Source organism: Nannospalax galili, unplaced genomic scaffold (genome assembly GCF_000622305.1).
Source record: "Nannospalax galili isolate Female #2095 unplaced genomic scaffold, S.galili_v1.0 scaffold278, whole genome shotgun sequence".
NCBI classification, from domain to species: Eukaryota; Metazoa; Chordata; class Mammalia; order Rodentia; family Spalacidae; genus Nannospalax; species Nannospalax galili.
The window spans coordinates 47,934-61,697 of record NW_008347536.1 but is presented as its reverse complement, the minus strand read 5'-3'; the positions used below and the strand labels follow the sequence as shown (position 1 = coordinate 61,697).

The window sequence follows — 13,764 nt, the reverse complement described above, 5'->3', positions numbered from 1 at the left end:
TTATAGAGTTTATAATGAGTAAAAGATTATATAAGCGTAATAATTCATCTGTAAACCTAGAAATGTACAGCCAATTTTGAAAGAGATGTACCCTAGCTCAGAAAAATGTTATTGAATAGGTTAATGTTGCTGTAATGAAATGCTTCTTTTAATTAAAATAAATAAATAAATTTAAAAAAAGAGAAATAGAAAGATAAGAAATGAAGGCATAGACAAAGTTCTGGACCAAGACCACATTCACAGGCAAACAGAGCCAAGCACAACACTCAGAAGTGGACGAAAGAGATGTACCCTAGCTCAGAAAAATGTTATTGAATAGGTTAATGTTGCTGTAATGAAATGCTTCTTTTAATTAAAATAAATAAATAAATTTAAAAAAAGAGAAATAGAAAGATAAGAAATGAAGGCATAGACAAAGTTCTGGACCAAGACCACATTCACAGGCAAACAGAGCCAAGCACAACACTCAGAAGTGGACCTAGCATTTAAGGATTAATAAACCTTTAATTTTTGTTTTGAGAATATAATTTTAGTTGTAGATTAGTGTTTTAAAGTGAAGCCAGGAGGGACAGGAAGCATACCATAGAACTTAGGCCCTCAGCCCAATATGATTTCACTCCTTCTGTCTCTCTTTTTCCTTGGAACACTATCTTTACCTTTCTAGAGTGTTGACAGTCATGCCCAGTCCAGTGGTACCAGCCCCACCTACCCCAACACTCTGGGAGCTCCTGACAGGAAGATAATCACTTTCCACTGTCATTTTCCATCCCTGACAGAGGAGAGTAGATAGAGGTGGATGTGAGCCTCAGGGCATGCCGGTACAGGGTAAAGCAGATAGTCTCCCTGCCCAGACTGACAGTATCATATCATAGTGGACAGAGGTTTAATTAACATAGGGGCTTTTCCCCAAAATTGTGCTATGACCTGAATGTGCCTTTCAAATTCATTTGTTGAAGTTGTAACCTCCAATGTGACTACATTTTGAGACAGGGCTTTCAAAGAGGTAATTGGAGTTAAATGAAGGAAGTACCTGGACCACCATTTTAGCACATTCATTTTCATTCTTGTTGTGATTTACTAGTTTAATTTGTGTCCAGAAAGTGCCTAATTTTAACATGAGCTGTCAACAGTTGTATTTCCTAAAATGGGAAGATACCTCTTTGCTGTGACCTCAAGTAGTTTGTCAGTTCTGAGTCTGTCTTACAAAGTACTCTAACACATTCCTTACTCAGCTTTCCTTTTCTTCTTTTTCTACCCAATAACAACAAAAATTAATTTTATGAATGCTTCCTATGCTCAGATAAACCACTCTCATTCCACAGTGTTACACTGCCTAATTCAAATGCAGATTTCTAATGAGCTATTTGATCAAAGCTCTTATATTAAAAAAATATTTATTTATTTGTGTGTGTGTGGTATATATGTGTGATATGAGTATGTATGCATGCATAGACACACACACACACGTGTGAACCTGTAAGTTTGTACTCCTAAACCAGTGGAAGTGAGAAGGTGTGAGGTGCCCCGCCCTATCACTCTCTGCCTTGTTCCTTTGACAGTTTCTTACTTATCAGCTCCAACGCCCCAGTCATCCTTCTGCCTTGGTCCCCACAGTGATGTGGGTTACAGGCTCACAAAAGCTATAACACTCTCACTTAGGTGTTGGGGATTTAAACTCAGGATCTCATGTTTGTACACCAAGCATTCTTTCACAGTGAGCCATCCCCCAAGCCCGTCTAATACTTTTCTGTATGAAGTATTTCAGTACAAACCAACTTTCACCTTATTGCTTATTTCTTATTAATCACATTGATTTTATTAGGTTATAAAAGCTAATCCATAATAGAAAAGGTCCAAGATATATAGACAGTAGACAGCCTTGACTGCCACAGGACTAATGATTTATTCCAGTGTTCACCACCTAGTAAGCATTGACTTAACATCAATTGATAGTGTTCTTGGCAAAAATTTCCCAATTAGCCATTTTCTATCTAAATAATATGATTTGTGTTTAAAAAGGTGATGAATAAAGTTAATCTTCTTGTCCCCTTCTAGTTTGACAGATTATCATCATATTTTATGCAAAATTTAAAGCATCTCAAATCTACAGCAAGTTACAAATTAGATGCAGAACTAGAAAACTGCTTCTTATTTTAACATAGAAGTTCTTTAACATGTTTGAATGCTGAATTCTTCTGGATTAATTATAAATGCATATAGTGGGACATGGGAAAGAGCTCAGTGGGTAAAGTATTTGCAAGGCAAGTATGAGGATTGGAGTTCAGATTACCAACATCCACTTAAATGTCAGTTGAGGGCATTAGCCTACCTGTAATCCTAGTGTTGAAGAAGCAGAGACAGATTCTTGACACAAGCTGGGGGGCGGGGGGAATAGACTGGCCAAATCAATGAACTCTGGATTCAAGTGAGAAATTCTACCTCATGGAGATTGAGCAAGGAAGATACCTGTGTCAACCTCTGGCCTTCACATGCAGGCAGACACATGTGCTTGTGCACATGACCCTCACATGCACCTACATACATGTAAACACATAACACAGACATGCACACACCACACACATATGCATACACAAAATAAAAGTAAATGAATAAATAAATGTACAAAGTACAGTAAAGATGTACCTGAAAATCTTGGTTTTTAATGACAACACTGCCATTAACTTTAAAAATATCACTTACCTTCTCTGAGCCTTCATTTTCTTATGAATATGAACACTATTGCCAAGAAACTAGATGAGATAATATGTGTGACATTCTTCATTAGAATTTTCTACAAAAATGTGAAGTTGCAATTTTAAATCAGGGGAATTGCTGTGCTTTAAAAGTTCCCTATTTGGGGGCTGGAGACATGGCTCAGTGGTTAAAAGCACTGGCTGTTCTTGCAGAAGACCCAGGATCAAATCCCCACATCCACATGGTGGCTAGCAGTCGTGTTTAACGACAGTTCCAGGGGATGTGACACACTCTTCTGTCCTCTCCAAGCATTGCATGACACAGGACTTACATACTTGCAGGCATAACACTCATACACATAAAATAAAAAAATTTAAAAAATGAAAAAAAATTTAATAAAATAAAGTTCCTACTGGTAGTGCTACACTGTACATCAAAAGAGACAATAATAGGGTATTTATGACAAAAAAAATCATAAAGTGGAATTTTCATCAGTGCTTAGCATTTCTGATTAACATTATTAAATATTTATGTTGCATGTTTGTTATTGCTTTGTGATGTGCTTTGGATTTTATGTAGGGAAATAACTCTTTGCTTTGTAATTCCACATTCAGTACCTAACTTGATGCTTAACATATAACAGAGGTTTCACAAACATTTGCTTTATTAATGTATCTCAAACATTTATGGAAAGTACTTACCTTGGACACAATTTGATATGTAAGGCATGGAAAATCTTATTCGTTTTTGTTCAATGCTAGGTGTAAGACTGGGACCTTACTCTTGGTTTTATATTTCCATCTCTTGTCCTGCAACAAATTTCAGTGACTAAATCATTTAACAAATTAACGTATTGATTTATTGGTTATCAGAAAACTGGAGATGGTAATTAGTTATTTCCACAGTTCTACCTTTCCTCCTTGACTCAAAGATGGCAATAATTTACTTAACATGAAGTGTTTTTCACAGATTATTTGTAGCCAATTGGATGAGTATAACAGTCATCAGGTTCTGTGTGATGGGACACCTGAGGGACCACTGTTACGAAATCCTGGAAACCAGGACAAAGCCAAAACTCCAAGACTGCCCTCCTCAGCCGATGTGGAATTTTGCCTGAGTTTGACCCAGTATGAAGCTGGTTCCATGGACAGAGCTGCCAATTTCAGCTTTAGAAACACACTGGAAGGTAATACATTTGTTTTCACTCACTATTATTTTTTTCCTTGTTTATAATCTCTTATCAGAAACTCTGGGCTCAGAGGTATATAGAATTCAAAATTGTTGTGAGTTGGATAAAGATATGCTTTGAGCATACCTGTATTGATATGAACCTAGCTAACTGTGAGAAACACACTTTAATCTAGCAGATTAGTGATACTAAAGCAGGTTATGTGACATACCCACCTTAGGAGCTGTACAGACAATGGGCAGCTGCCCATGAAAGAAACAGCTCCAAAGGAGCAAAAGAGATGGTTTGTTCTGGAGTCAAACATGAGTTCTTATGACCCAGAAACACAGACTCAGGTTTTCCCCAAATACCATGTTCCAACTTGGTAATGTTTCGGTGACATATTGTAGTAACAGGACAAAGAAAAGCTTTTTAAATATGTTGGTGGAAACATTAGGTAGGTGGGTTAACAGAAAGTGGGAGAATCTCAGATATAGGCCTAAGATGCTATCTGATGACATTCTTAGCCTCTTGGCAGGCAGAAGTAGAAGCCTTTTTGTACATTCCAAATGATTTGCCTAATGTTCACAAAGCTATTGGGATGCATATAGATGAGGACAATTAACGGCTGTCAAGGGGGCTAAAGATGCAGAAGACAGTTTGGCTTTGGACCTGTAGCCTGCCAACCTCATCACATCACTGAAGTTCTAATCTGTCGATCAGCCTTTGTAGTTACAGCTGCTTGGTAGGAATTCTCATTCACACAGCCAGTAGTGAGTAGAGTCGAATGGTTTCAACAAAAGTGTTCTAGTACAAAGCAAAATAATTCCATTTCCAGAGGTATTTTATCTTGCAAAATTATGGATACAGCACTGTGGAAGTACATATGAATGAAAGTCCACAACAAGATCACTGAACTGGACCACCCCATGAATAGAAACAGCAGTTTATTTGAGAACAAACAGACCATTGGGCTGCCTCTCAGGAAGCAGAGAACAGCAGTTAGTGGAATAAGCAGAATGGGATTTATAGATATTTACAGGCTAAGGTAACTTTTCATGATGCTCCTGCCTAGGGCTTGACCACTGGGGGATGAGGAAGCTGATGCTTCCTGATAAGGAGGGAGGTTTATGAAACCTGGTTTCTGCAGGGGGCGTTGGGGGGGACCTGGTTTCTGAAGAATGCTGAGCTTTGACTTCGTCTTTCTGGTTGAGGAACCTGTTAACCAGACATTCTGGGGAGTGTGGACGCACTGCTGCCATTTTGGGGAACTACCATGCCAGTCTTTTGGGACAGTGGTCTTTCTTTAGCTACTTCCTACTGAACAGGGACATTGGAAAGGAAGGGTAGCCTCAAAACACTGGAACATTGGTCTGAAGTGTGGGGTCAGGCAGGTAGGCAGTAGTAGAAGACCTGAGTATATTTGGTTAAGAGACTCTGGTTCACTGACCGTCAGGTCGTCTCATTGATTCCGTCCTGGAAAAAAATTAAAAGGTATTAAACAATCATTATAATGAGGATGGATATCAGTGGTCCTAGGAAGGGAAGGAGAAATAATGGTAAGAGTAGTTAGGCACAAATCCTAGACAGGGAACCAGAAGTCAGAACAGGGTGAATTTTAAATGTTCCAATAATTGTTTCTTGATGAGGGATTCCAAAAGAATCCATCTGTGGTTTCTCTCTGTTTTTCTTTTAGTTGCCATGACTAGACTCAGAATTTGCTTTTCAGGCACTCTGATGGTTGTTGGAGTGGCTAGAATCACAGTGTGAGTTCCTTTTCAAATGACCTCTAGACAGGGAGAGAGAAGAAATTTATCCATCATTTAAATCTTAAATTAAACGTAAGAACAATACTGGATTTTTCTTTTTGGCTGCAAATAGGTACTTCAGAGTAGATTAGGCTAGGATTTAAAGTCTTATACCTGAGCAGCATTTTCTTGTTAAGGACAAAATCATTCGTAAAAAACTGTCTAAATAAATACGAACTTAAAGCCTAATGTCTGGGAAATACAGTCCTTCGGGCTCTTAAAGAAATACACCAATCATTTTAATATTTGGTTATACTTTATTGTTGGATTTTAAGAACATGCGTTTGACACAAATAAACCAATTTATCTTTACTTTTAAGGACAGTTGAGGATCTGTTCCTCAGGGGTCATATGGAAGCTTGGGAGGAGCCTCTAGCTCCTTAAGCCTTTCTTTTTACCAGTTCCATCTATGTGAAGATAAGTCAGAAGGTCCTGCTCCACCATGAAGAAAACTTTTCCTCTGTGTTGACCCTCCTCTTTGTAGACTGGACACTGGTTTGAGTTCTTCTAGTGGGGTCTCCATGGCTTCCCTGAACAGGAGGACAGTTCCAGGACATTTTGAGAGATGTCCCATAGTCCCCTGGGACTTAGTCGACCTTGGATTTCAAGGAACAAAAAATTTTACCTTTAAGTCCCTCTAACCAGATTATTATAGACCTCAAAGTATGGTTATTAGACACCCAAGAATGTTAGTTACATCAGTCTGGCACTTTAATTATCATGTATTATGTCGATAAAGTTGAGCAAAAACCATACATTCTTAATCTTGACTAGAAATATAGTTTGTTCCTTAAGTTAGTCCTTATAAGAGTTATTTTAAGGTTTGACTGAAGTTTGACCGTAGGAAATTTAAGATTATTTAGTAGATCTAGTTACATAGAGGGCTCTCTAGATAATGTAGGAAGAGTGGGCCTAAGTTAGGAAAAGACTTAACATCACATGTGAAGTAGGCACTTAAAATACTTTTCTTAGGTCTTTCTCAAATAAAGGCTATTCTACTACAAACATAAGCAGTCTTCTTTCTTTCCCAGGCTTATTTACAGTTTTTCAGAAGGAAGTTGGGGGGGAGGTCACATCACGTACCTGTAGACAAGAAATAAGATGATCAAGTTTCAGACCAAACTCACTGAAACTGTTTGCTTCTGTACTATATACATCTGGTTAATGGAGGTAAAACCTAGTTTCTCTTGAGTCTAATTATCTTGTTATGGCCAAAAGAAAATACCAAAAGTAACACTTGTGTAATACAGAGAAACACATAAAGGATATCTTTCAGTAGCCATAGGTAACCCAATACATGTCTGCATCCACTTAATCCAAGACTGTAACTGGATGTGCAGTAGAAGCCAGAGGAGTGGACTGAAAATTTGATGGTAACAATAATTACTATAACACTCCGGTATTTCTATAGACCTGCTCAGACCTTCAATAAACTTGCTTCATAACATTCACAAAGAAATTTACCATTTGTTGTGAGGTTTTTACTAAGCAAATAATAATTAATATTTACCTTTATATTATATATATATAGAAAGAGATGGAGAAACAGAGAGAGAGAAAGAGAGAAGTATTTACAATTAATTTATATATTTGAGTAATAGGAACCATGCTGTAGATAAGGATTAAAAAGGTAACGTTTTGACCTGAAAAAATATTTTTGGGTTAGTGTAACAGTTTTAGTTTGTATGAGACTTTACTTACAAGTCAATTTAGTACCAAGTAAATTAATTTTAAGAAACATAAACTCAGGTTGGTCTCATGCACATATCTAACTATATATGAGATAGATATTAGTGACTAAGATTTTGTCATTATTCTTTGTTGAGATTATGATTTTTGTTATTTTTAAATCAAGATACCTTTGGAGTGTACCAAAAAAAATGGATACCTTAAAACATCTTAAAAGCAAACTAAACCCAAAGAAAGGTGTTTAACAAATAGAATTTTTACACAACCAACTTAGATGCTGTTTTTATAAGCAATTAGCATTTGAAAGTTTTGTGAAATAATAGACCTAGAAACACTGTTTAATAGATTTAAAGTAGATTATCCAAGTTCATAAGGCCTTTTAATGTATGATCAAAATATTTATACTTATACATTTGTATGTGTGTATTTTGATTAGGCATGCCAAAAATAAAACCAACATTTCTTGTGCACAATAAAACATTGAGAAAGGAGAAAAAACACTAAAGAAGCTACAGGTGAAAAATTGTCTTCACACAAACAATATACAAAAACAATTATCATAGCCACACATACACAATCACATAAAATCTAGTTGCACCAAAGAGGAGGAGAAGGCGAAAGGCTTGTATGTCTAGCTTTGTAATGTTTAAAAAACCTCAGTGGCCAAAAAGAAACAGTTAAGTTTCCCATGTAGATTTAAGGTAGCGTCTCTTTCAGTTTTGAAGAGCTAAGAAACTTAAGGGTGTTAGAAATAAAACCAGAGTTCTTAGAACCCTATCAATTCCTCACAGAGAGCACACGGACAAATCAAAAGTAACGTGCCAAGGAAGATTTTCCTTACACACAAGGGTGCACTGCTTGGTCAGTCTGATGCAGTTTAAAATAATTTGCTTAAAGAAAGAGGAGCTCAGCTGCCCTAAACATCAGGTTCAGCAATGCATCAGGGCCTTCCTTTAAACAAAAGTCTTACAAGGGGTGTTGGAATTAAAAGATTAGAATTTCTTGTCAAAAACCAAGTTTTTAGTATTACAGGTTTTGAAAGAGAAGACTAATATTTAATGTTTCTTACAGAGGGAGATGCCTTTACATATGAAATCAGCAGGGTTTCCCTTGCATAATTTATTAGCATAACACAAATCAGAGGCAACAGAACAGACAGTAAACACTGACTTCAGATAAAGAATAAATAAAATTTAAAAGCAGTTACTCTGAACATTTGCAATCAACTCATTTTTGCCTCAGGCTGTTCAACTGGAGGCAGGAGACTGGTTTAGGCCATCTTGAGGATGAGCTCCTTTAATGCATCCCAGAAAAAGCCACGTGCTCTTGTATCTGACTCAGGTACCATACTATGGATGATCCTAGGGGCTTTCTAAGTGGGTCTCTGGCCAGCAAGATAGAAAGAAAGGAACCCAAAGTGCTCACCTAAAACAGTAGATTGTACAAGCAACATATGTGAAACTCACCAACAAGGCTTCAAGATGGATCTCACCAGGAGTGCCCAGAGACTTCAGGACTGACTGAGATATACCTGACACATGATCATCACTAGGTGCCTGAGGAGTTCTCATAAGCTTTAGAGATTTCCACTCAAGCCAAACCAGAATTCCTGGCTTCAGGTGCTGAAGGGAATTTTAAGAATAGTTAGTATAATAAAAACAATTTAATTCAGGCTTAAGAGTGAGAGTTAAGTTCAAAAGAGATGCTCTGGGGGAAAGGATGAAAGCAGCAGAAAAAAAAAAAAGAGAAGCTATGTCCAGTGCACACTTGCTTGGGCTGTTGCTCTGAGAGGACATGTGTCACCCGAGCATGGAGTGTGACTCTCCTTGTTCACTGAGAGGGGAGTGGAGGGGAGGGGAGGGGAGTGGGGGAGGGGAGGTGGGTAAAGGACAAGGACATAGTGGGAGGCCACAAATGCTTCTGAGTTGTCTTGGTTTTCTACACCAGTGAGAATTTGTGAGAGAGTTCATTCCAATCCCAGGAGGAGGAAGAGAGAGTGAGGTCTTTTCATAGGAGTAGAAGGTGTGAGAAGTGTCCCTTGTCATGCTGATGTTCCCACATGAGACAGTGCCCAAGTCACTTGCCAAAGTGTCCCAAAGACAAGTGAGGGGTGCCCTCACTAGGTCACAGGGAGGGCACTTGACATAGTGGTATGACTTAAAACAGCATCAAACGCCTCCAGGAGAGGGAAAGACCTCCAGGCAGGAGAGCAGAGAAAGGAGGGAACATGGGAGGAAAAGAGCAAGAGAAGAGGAACTCAGAGAATTGAGAGTTAGATCACAGCACCAAGAAAGGGGTACTTGCCCAGCAAATAGAACAAAGAAGAGTAGTCCAGCAGACAGACTCCAGTTTGGGGGCCAAATACGGTGAGCAGAGAAGCCAGTAGAGGCAAGATGGTCTGTCATAGGTGCATAGGGTCACTAGTTTGATTCCATAAAAAGAGGAACCAGGTCATAGGAGATCCAGGCATTCCTCCTGGATTTCAGCACCTTATGAATGTCTACAAGACCAGGTTTTGTAAAACTCTCTGCTTATCAGGAAGCCACAGCTTCCTTGTCCCGCAACGGTCACCCCCTAGGCAGGAGCATCATGGAAAGTTACCTGAGCCCCTAAAATGTCTGCAGAATCTGTTCTGCTTCTTCCTCTTCTAGCTGCTGTTCTCTGCTCCCTGAGAGGAAGCCCAGCAGTCTATTTGTTCTCAAATTAGCTGCTGATTCTATCCATGGAGCTGTCTGCTTTGGTGGTCTTGTTGCACTTTCTAAACCCCTACGTCAGCATGCCAACCCATCTGCTCACATCTTCCCTTCAGTAGGTTTCTCTTTCTGTTTTGATCTGTGATCAAAACATCCTGTCAAAATACCACGCCATTCATTTCAGTTAGCATTAGAAAAAACAAGGCTACCAGAGAAAAAAATTTTAGAAGAAATAAAAATTAAAACATTTGAGTTACAGATTCTATATGTAGGCAAACATATAGACCTACCTGTAGCAAAGCTCACAGAAATTGCCACCACATACCTCACTTCACAAGAGCCCTTTTGTATATAACATGTAGACAATCTTCGTCCTTTCCATAGTCTTTCTTTTTTACTTTTCCATTTGTTTTTGTTATATTGTGCCCTAGCTTCTGTTGATCTACTATACAGAACAAGTTTGCTGTCTCTTTCCTTGACTTCCTTCATTCCAAGCCATAACCTTACAGCCTTATTCCTAGAAGTAATGTTATAAAGGAAAGCCCCACCTTAAAGAAAATTTTGATGACAGCTATTAGAATAGAAATTATATCTATGCTCTTACTGCAATAAAATCATGTTTCTTAAGTATTGACAATAGACAAGATAATTTGCCAGCTACTCTGGCATTGTCTCCATCTTTACAAATGTCTTCTGCAAGGAAACATACAGAATCAGGAATATTAGATAATGTGGATCACCAAATTACAAATCTGCATCTGGTTTGTCTAGTGCCAAAATTTAAGTTCTTTCCCTTGCATTCTGACAACCCAAGGTTCAATTGTGGTACACATGATATCCACAGATATCAGGGTTTAGAGATCATCTCTGGAGAATTTCCAGATTCTACTGTCTGAACAAGGACTTGGACACATGAATAAGAGCAGAAGCATGGTTCTGCAATAGAACCATGCGATAGACAGTGCAATAGAAGTGATATACTTTGTCAATCAAAGGTGGTCTAAAGCAGGAAAAAAGCTTAGACTCTCAACAGAAATACCATACCAAGGATGGTGACTTTTGTATCACCTTTCCCAGGGTTTCTAGCTCATTTGCATTGAACTTGCTTTTGGTTCAAGATGCTTTATCTTTGTCATGCTAGCCTTAGGGGAAGGTGTCCAGCCTTCCTTTTTGTCAGCAGGCTTTTCTCCCATGCTAGTTTTGCAGGCTTTGTGAAAGGACTTCCAGACTTCATTGAATACCCTAATCTCTTGTCTTACATAGAGACAATGGAAATGTATGTAGTCATAAAGAAATTAACATTTACAGGAAAATGGATGCAACTAGAAATCATAAAGTGAAATAAGCCAGAACCATAGAATAAATATTGTACTTTTCTCATATACAGAATTAGACTCAAAATCTCATATTTGTACCTATTAGCAGTTGTGTATATAAATAGATGTGCTTTTATGTGTAGGCCATAAAATTAGAGTGATCATGAGAGAGGAGAAAGATATATTAAAGGAGATAAGAAAGAAGATAATGTAATACCTGTAATAAGAAAACACATGCTGGTATTAACTAGAGGAAAAGGAACCATTTGTGGGATGGAGACACAGGGGAGTACAATCAGGGAATGGAATAAATGAGAACAAAGTATTGTGACACATGTATATTAAGATACTTTGATGATACCCCATTATTTTGTATGGTAACTTAAAAGTGTTTTTAAAAACAAAAGTGAATAATATCAATTTGATTTTTCAAAGTCAGAAGAACACCTCAGAGCCTATGTGTGGAAATGAAAGTACACAGTCTGGCAGTCAGTACCTTGGAGAACTGCATGTCTCACAGGACTTTGCCAAGGTTAGAAGGGTTTCTCCAAATGCCGAAATTAGTGACCTTGCAAAGCAGACTGCTGCTGTAAGGAAACTGCAGTAGTCTATGGCTTTTTAAATGCAAAATTTTCAACGAATGACACTTTTTTATTTTTATTAATTATTGTTATCAAGGGACATGGAGTAGGCACAGAAATGCTTTTCTCTAAGGAAGAAAAGGAAGATGATCCAGTTTGTGTCAGCTCAGTCTTAGCTTTCAAATGAGGTTCTAGAAGGCATAGGTGAACTGGGACCATCAGACTTACAGTAAATAATTTGCTCCCACTAATGAAGTACATACGCAAGTTATGTTTTCAATAACGTGCCCTCTTGTTCACTGTACTCTAATATGCTTACTTGATAAGCAGAAGAAAAGTACATCTAAATATATTATCTGGTTCAGAACAGGCTTTGAGCAAATCAATAATACCCAAAGTCCTTCAAATTGCATTTAACCCACCATTACCACCATTTAGCATGTTGAACCCTGTTACGCAAAGCTTGTGTCATGTTGGGGAAATGTCAAAAGCCATTGATTTGAGTGACTTACAATCACTTCTTCTGAATAGGGACATATTTCTAATTTTTATCCATTACATTTTATTCAAAGTAATGCTAAGATTATGAAAAAAAGCAAAAATCAGAGATGCAAAAATGGCACATAAGCCCTTGGCCCAAATTCACTTACTATTTACATTTTATTTTATTTGAGCAGCCCCCCCCCGTTTGAGAGTAAGTAGCATAGAACAAAATTCTTTGTTTTTAGACATTTTAGTGCTTATTTTCTGAAAAGATGAACATCAACTTATATAACCTTTTCATCCTTGGTCATTCTACATAAGATGTGCTTTTACAGACTCCACTGTCTATTTCAAGGCTGACTTTTTGTTGGTGATTTGTTCCCCTCCAACAGACCTAGCAAGATTCTTTACAACATTTTCTTCTCCAGGAATAAGACCCTGTCTAGGGTCAGGTACGTCTAACCTGCCATATATCTTTAGCTTTCCTCAGTCCCAAATGCATCCATATCCCTTTTTGCTATTTATCTTAGTAGCACTGACATTTCCAGAAAACTGAAGCCTCTCTCTCGCACATTTTTAGTAAAATGTTCTTCAATTTTTGTTCATCTCATATTCCCACTTAACGGAATCCAGAAAATGCATTGAGGCCAAATTCTATAGGGTAGATTTGTACCTTTCTCAGAAGACTTCACATCCAGAAACAAATGATGATCAGTGGCCTTATAGTGAAGTGTGAATGCCTCCTTCAGTCTCAGATGTGGTCCAACATCCATAGTTTTAAATGACACATTCTCCTTTCCAACTAATAACTGAGTACATAAGAATATGTGTAAGAATATGCAAATGTCTTTTTCTATTATCACAATTTTCTGTGCAATTAGCATGCATTGATAGTTACTGCTTTATGACTTTCCAAATTAAGCATTCTATTATTCCAGTCATTATTATAGCTTGAAGGTTCACAGTTGGCTAAGGCCATGATTACCTCTAACTGCATAACATCTTCTAGTACAATGAAAGTTACCCAGTAGGGATGAATCTTCAAGGTCTGTACCAGCTTGATTTCTCCTTGTTTGTTTTACAACTCAAGTATGTAATGTCTTCAGCAATAGGGTCTTCCTGTCTAGCTCTGGTGGGTAATCAAGTACAATGGTAATAACCAGTAATGTTTGAAGGCCTATAGGGCCTCCCTGGTTTACAACTCCAAAATAGGGATTCTATCCCTGGCGTTGAGTTTTTCATTGGCTAAGCTGTCGTGTCTGATAGGGCCACTGAACCCATCTTATATGGTACCTACATTTAATTGTTTTTTTAATATTCTGTATATATATA

At 37.8% G+C, this 13,764-nt stretch overlaps 1 protein-coding gene across 1 annotated transcript in view; it reads left to right on the top strand.

Annotated features, from left to right (window-relative positions):
• The window catches only part of Tyr (tyrosinase), a 38,051-nt gene that overhangs the window by 8,680 nt on the left and 15,607 nt on the right, over positions 1-13,764 (top strand). Inside the window, exon 2 of the mRNA XM_008844257.2 lies at positions 3,664-3,880. Coding sequence (XP_008842479.1) covers positions 3,664-3,880 — 217 coding nt within the window. The remainder of the gene's footprint in view (positions 1-3,663; positions 3,881-13,764) is intronic.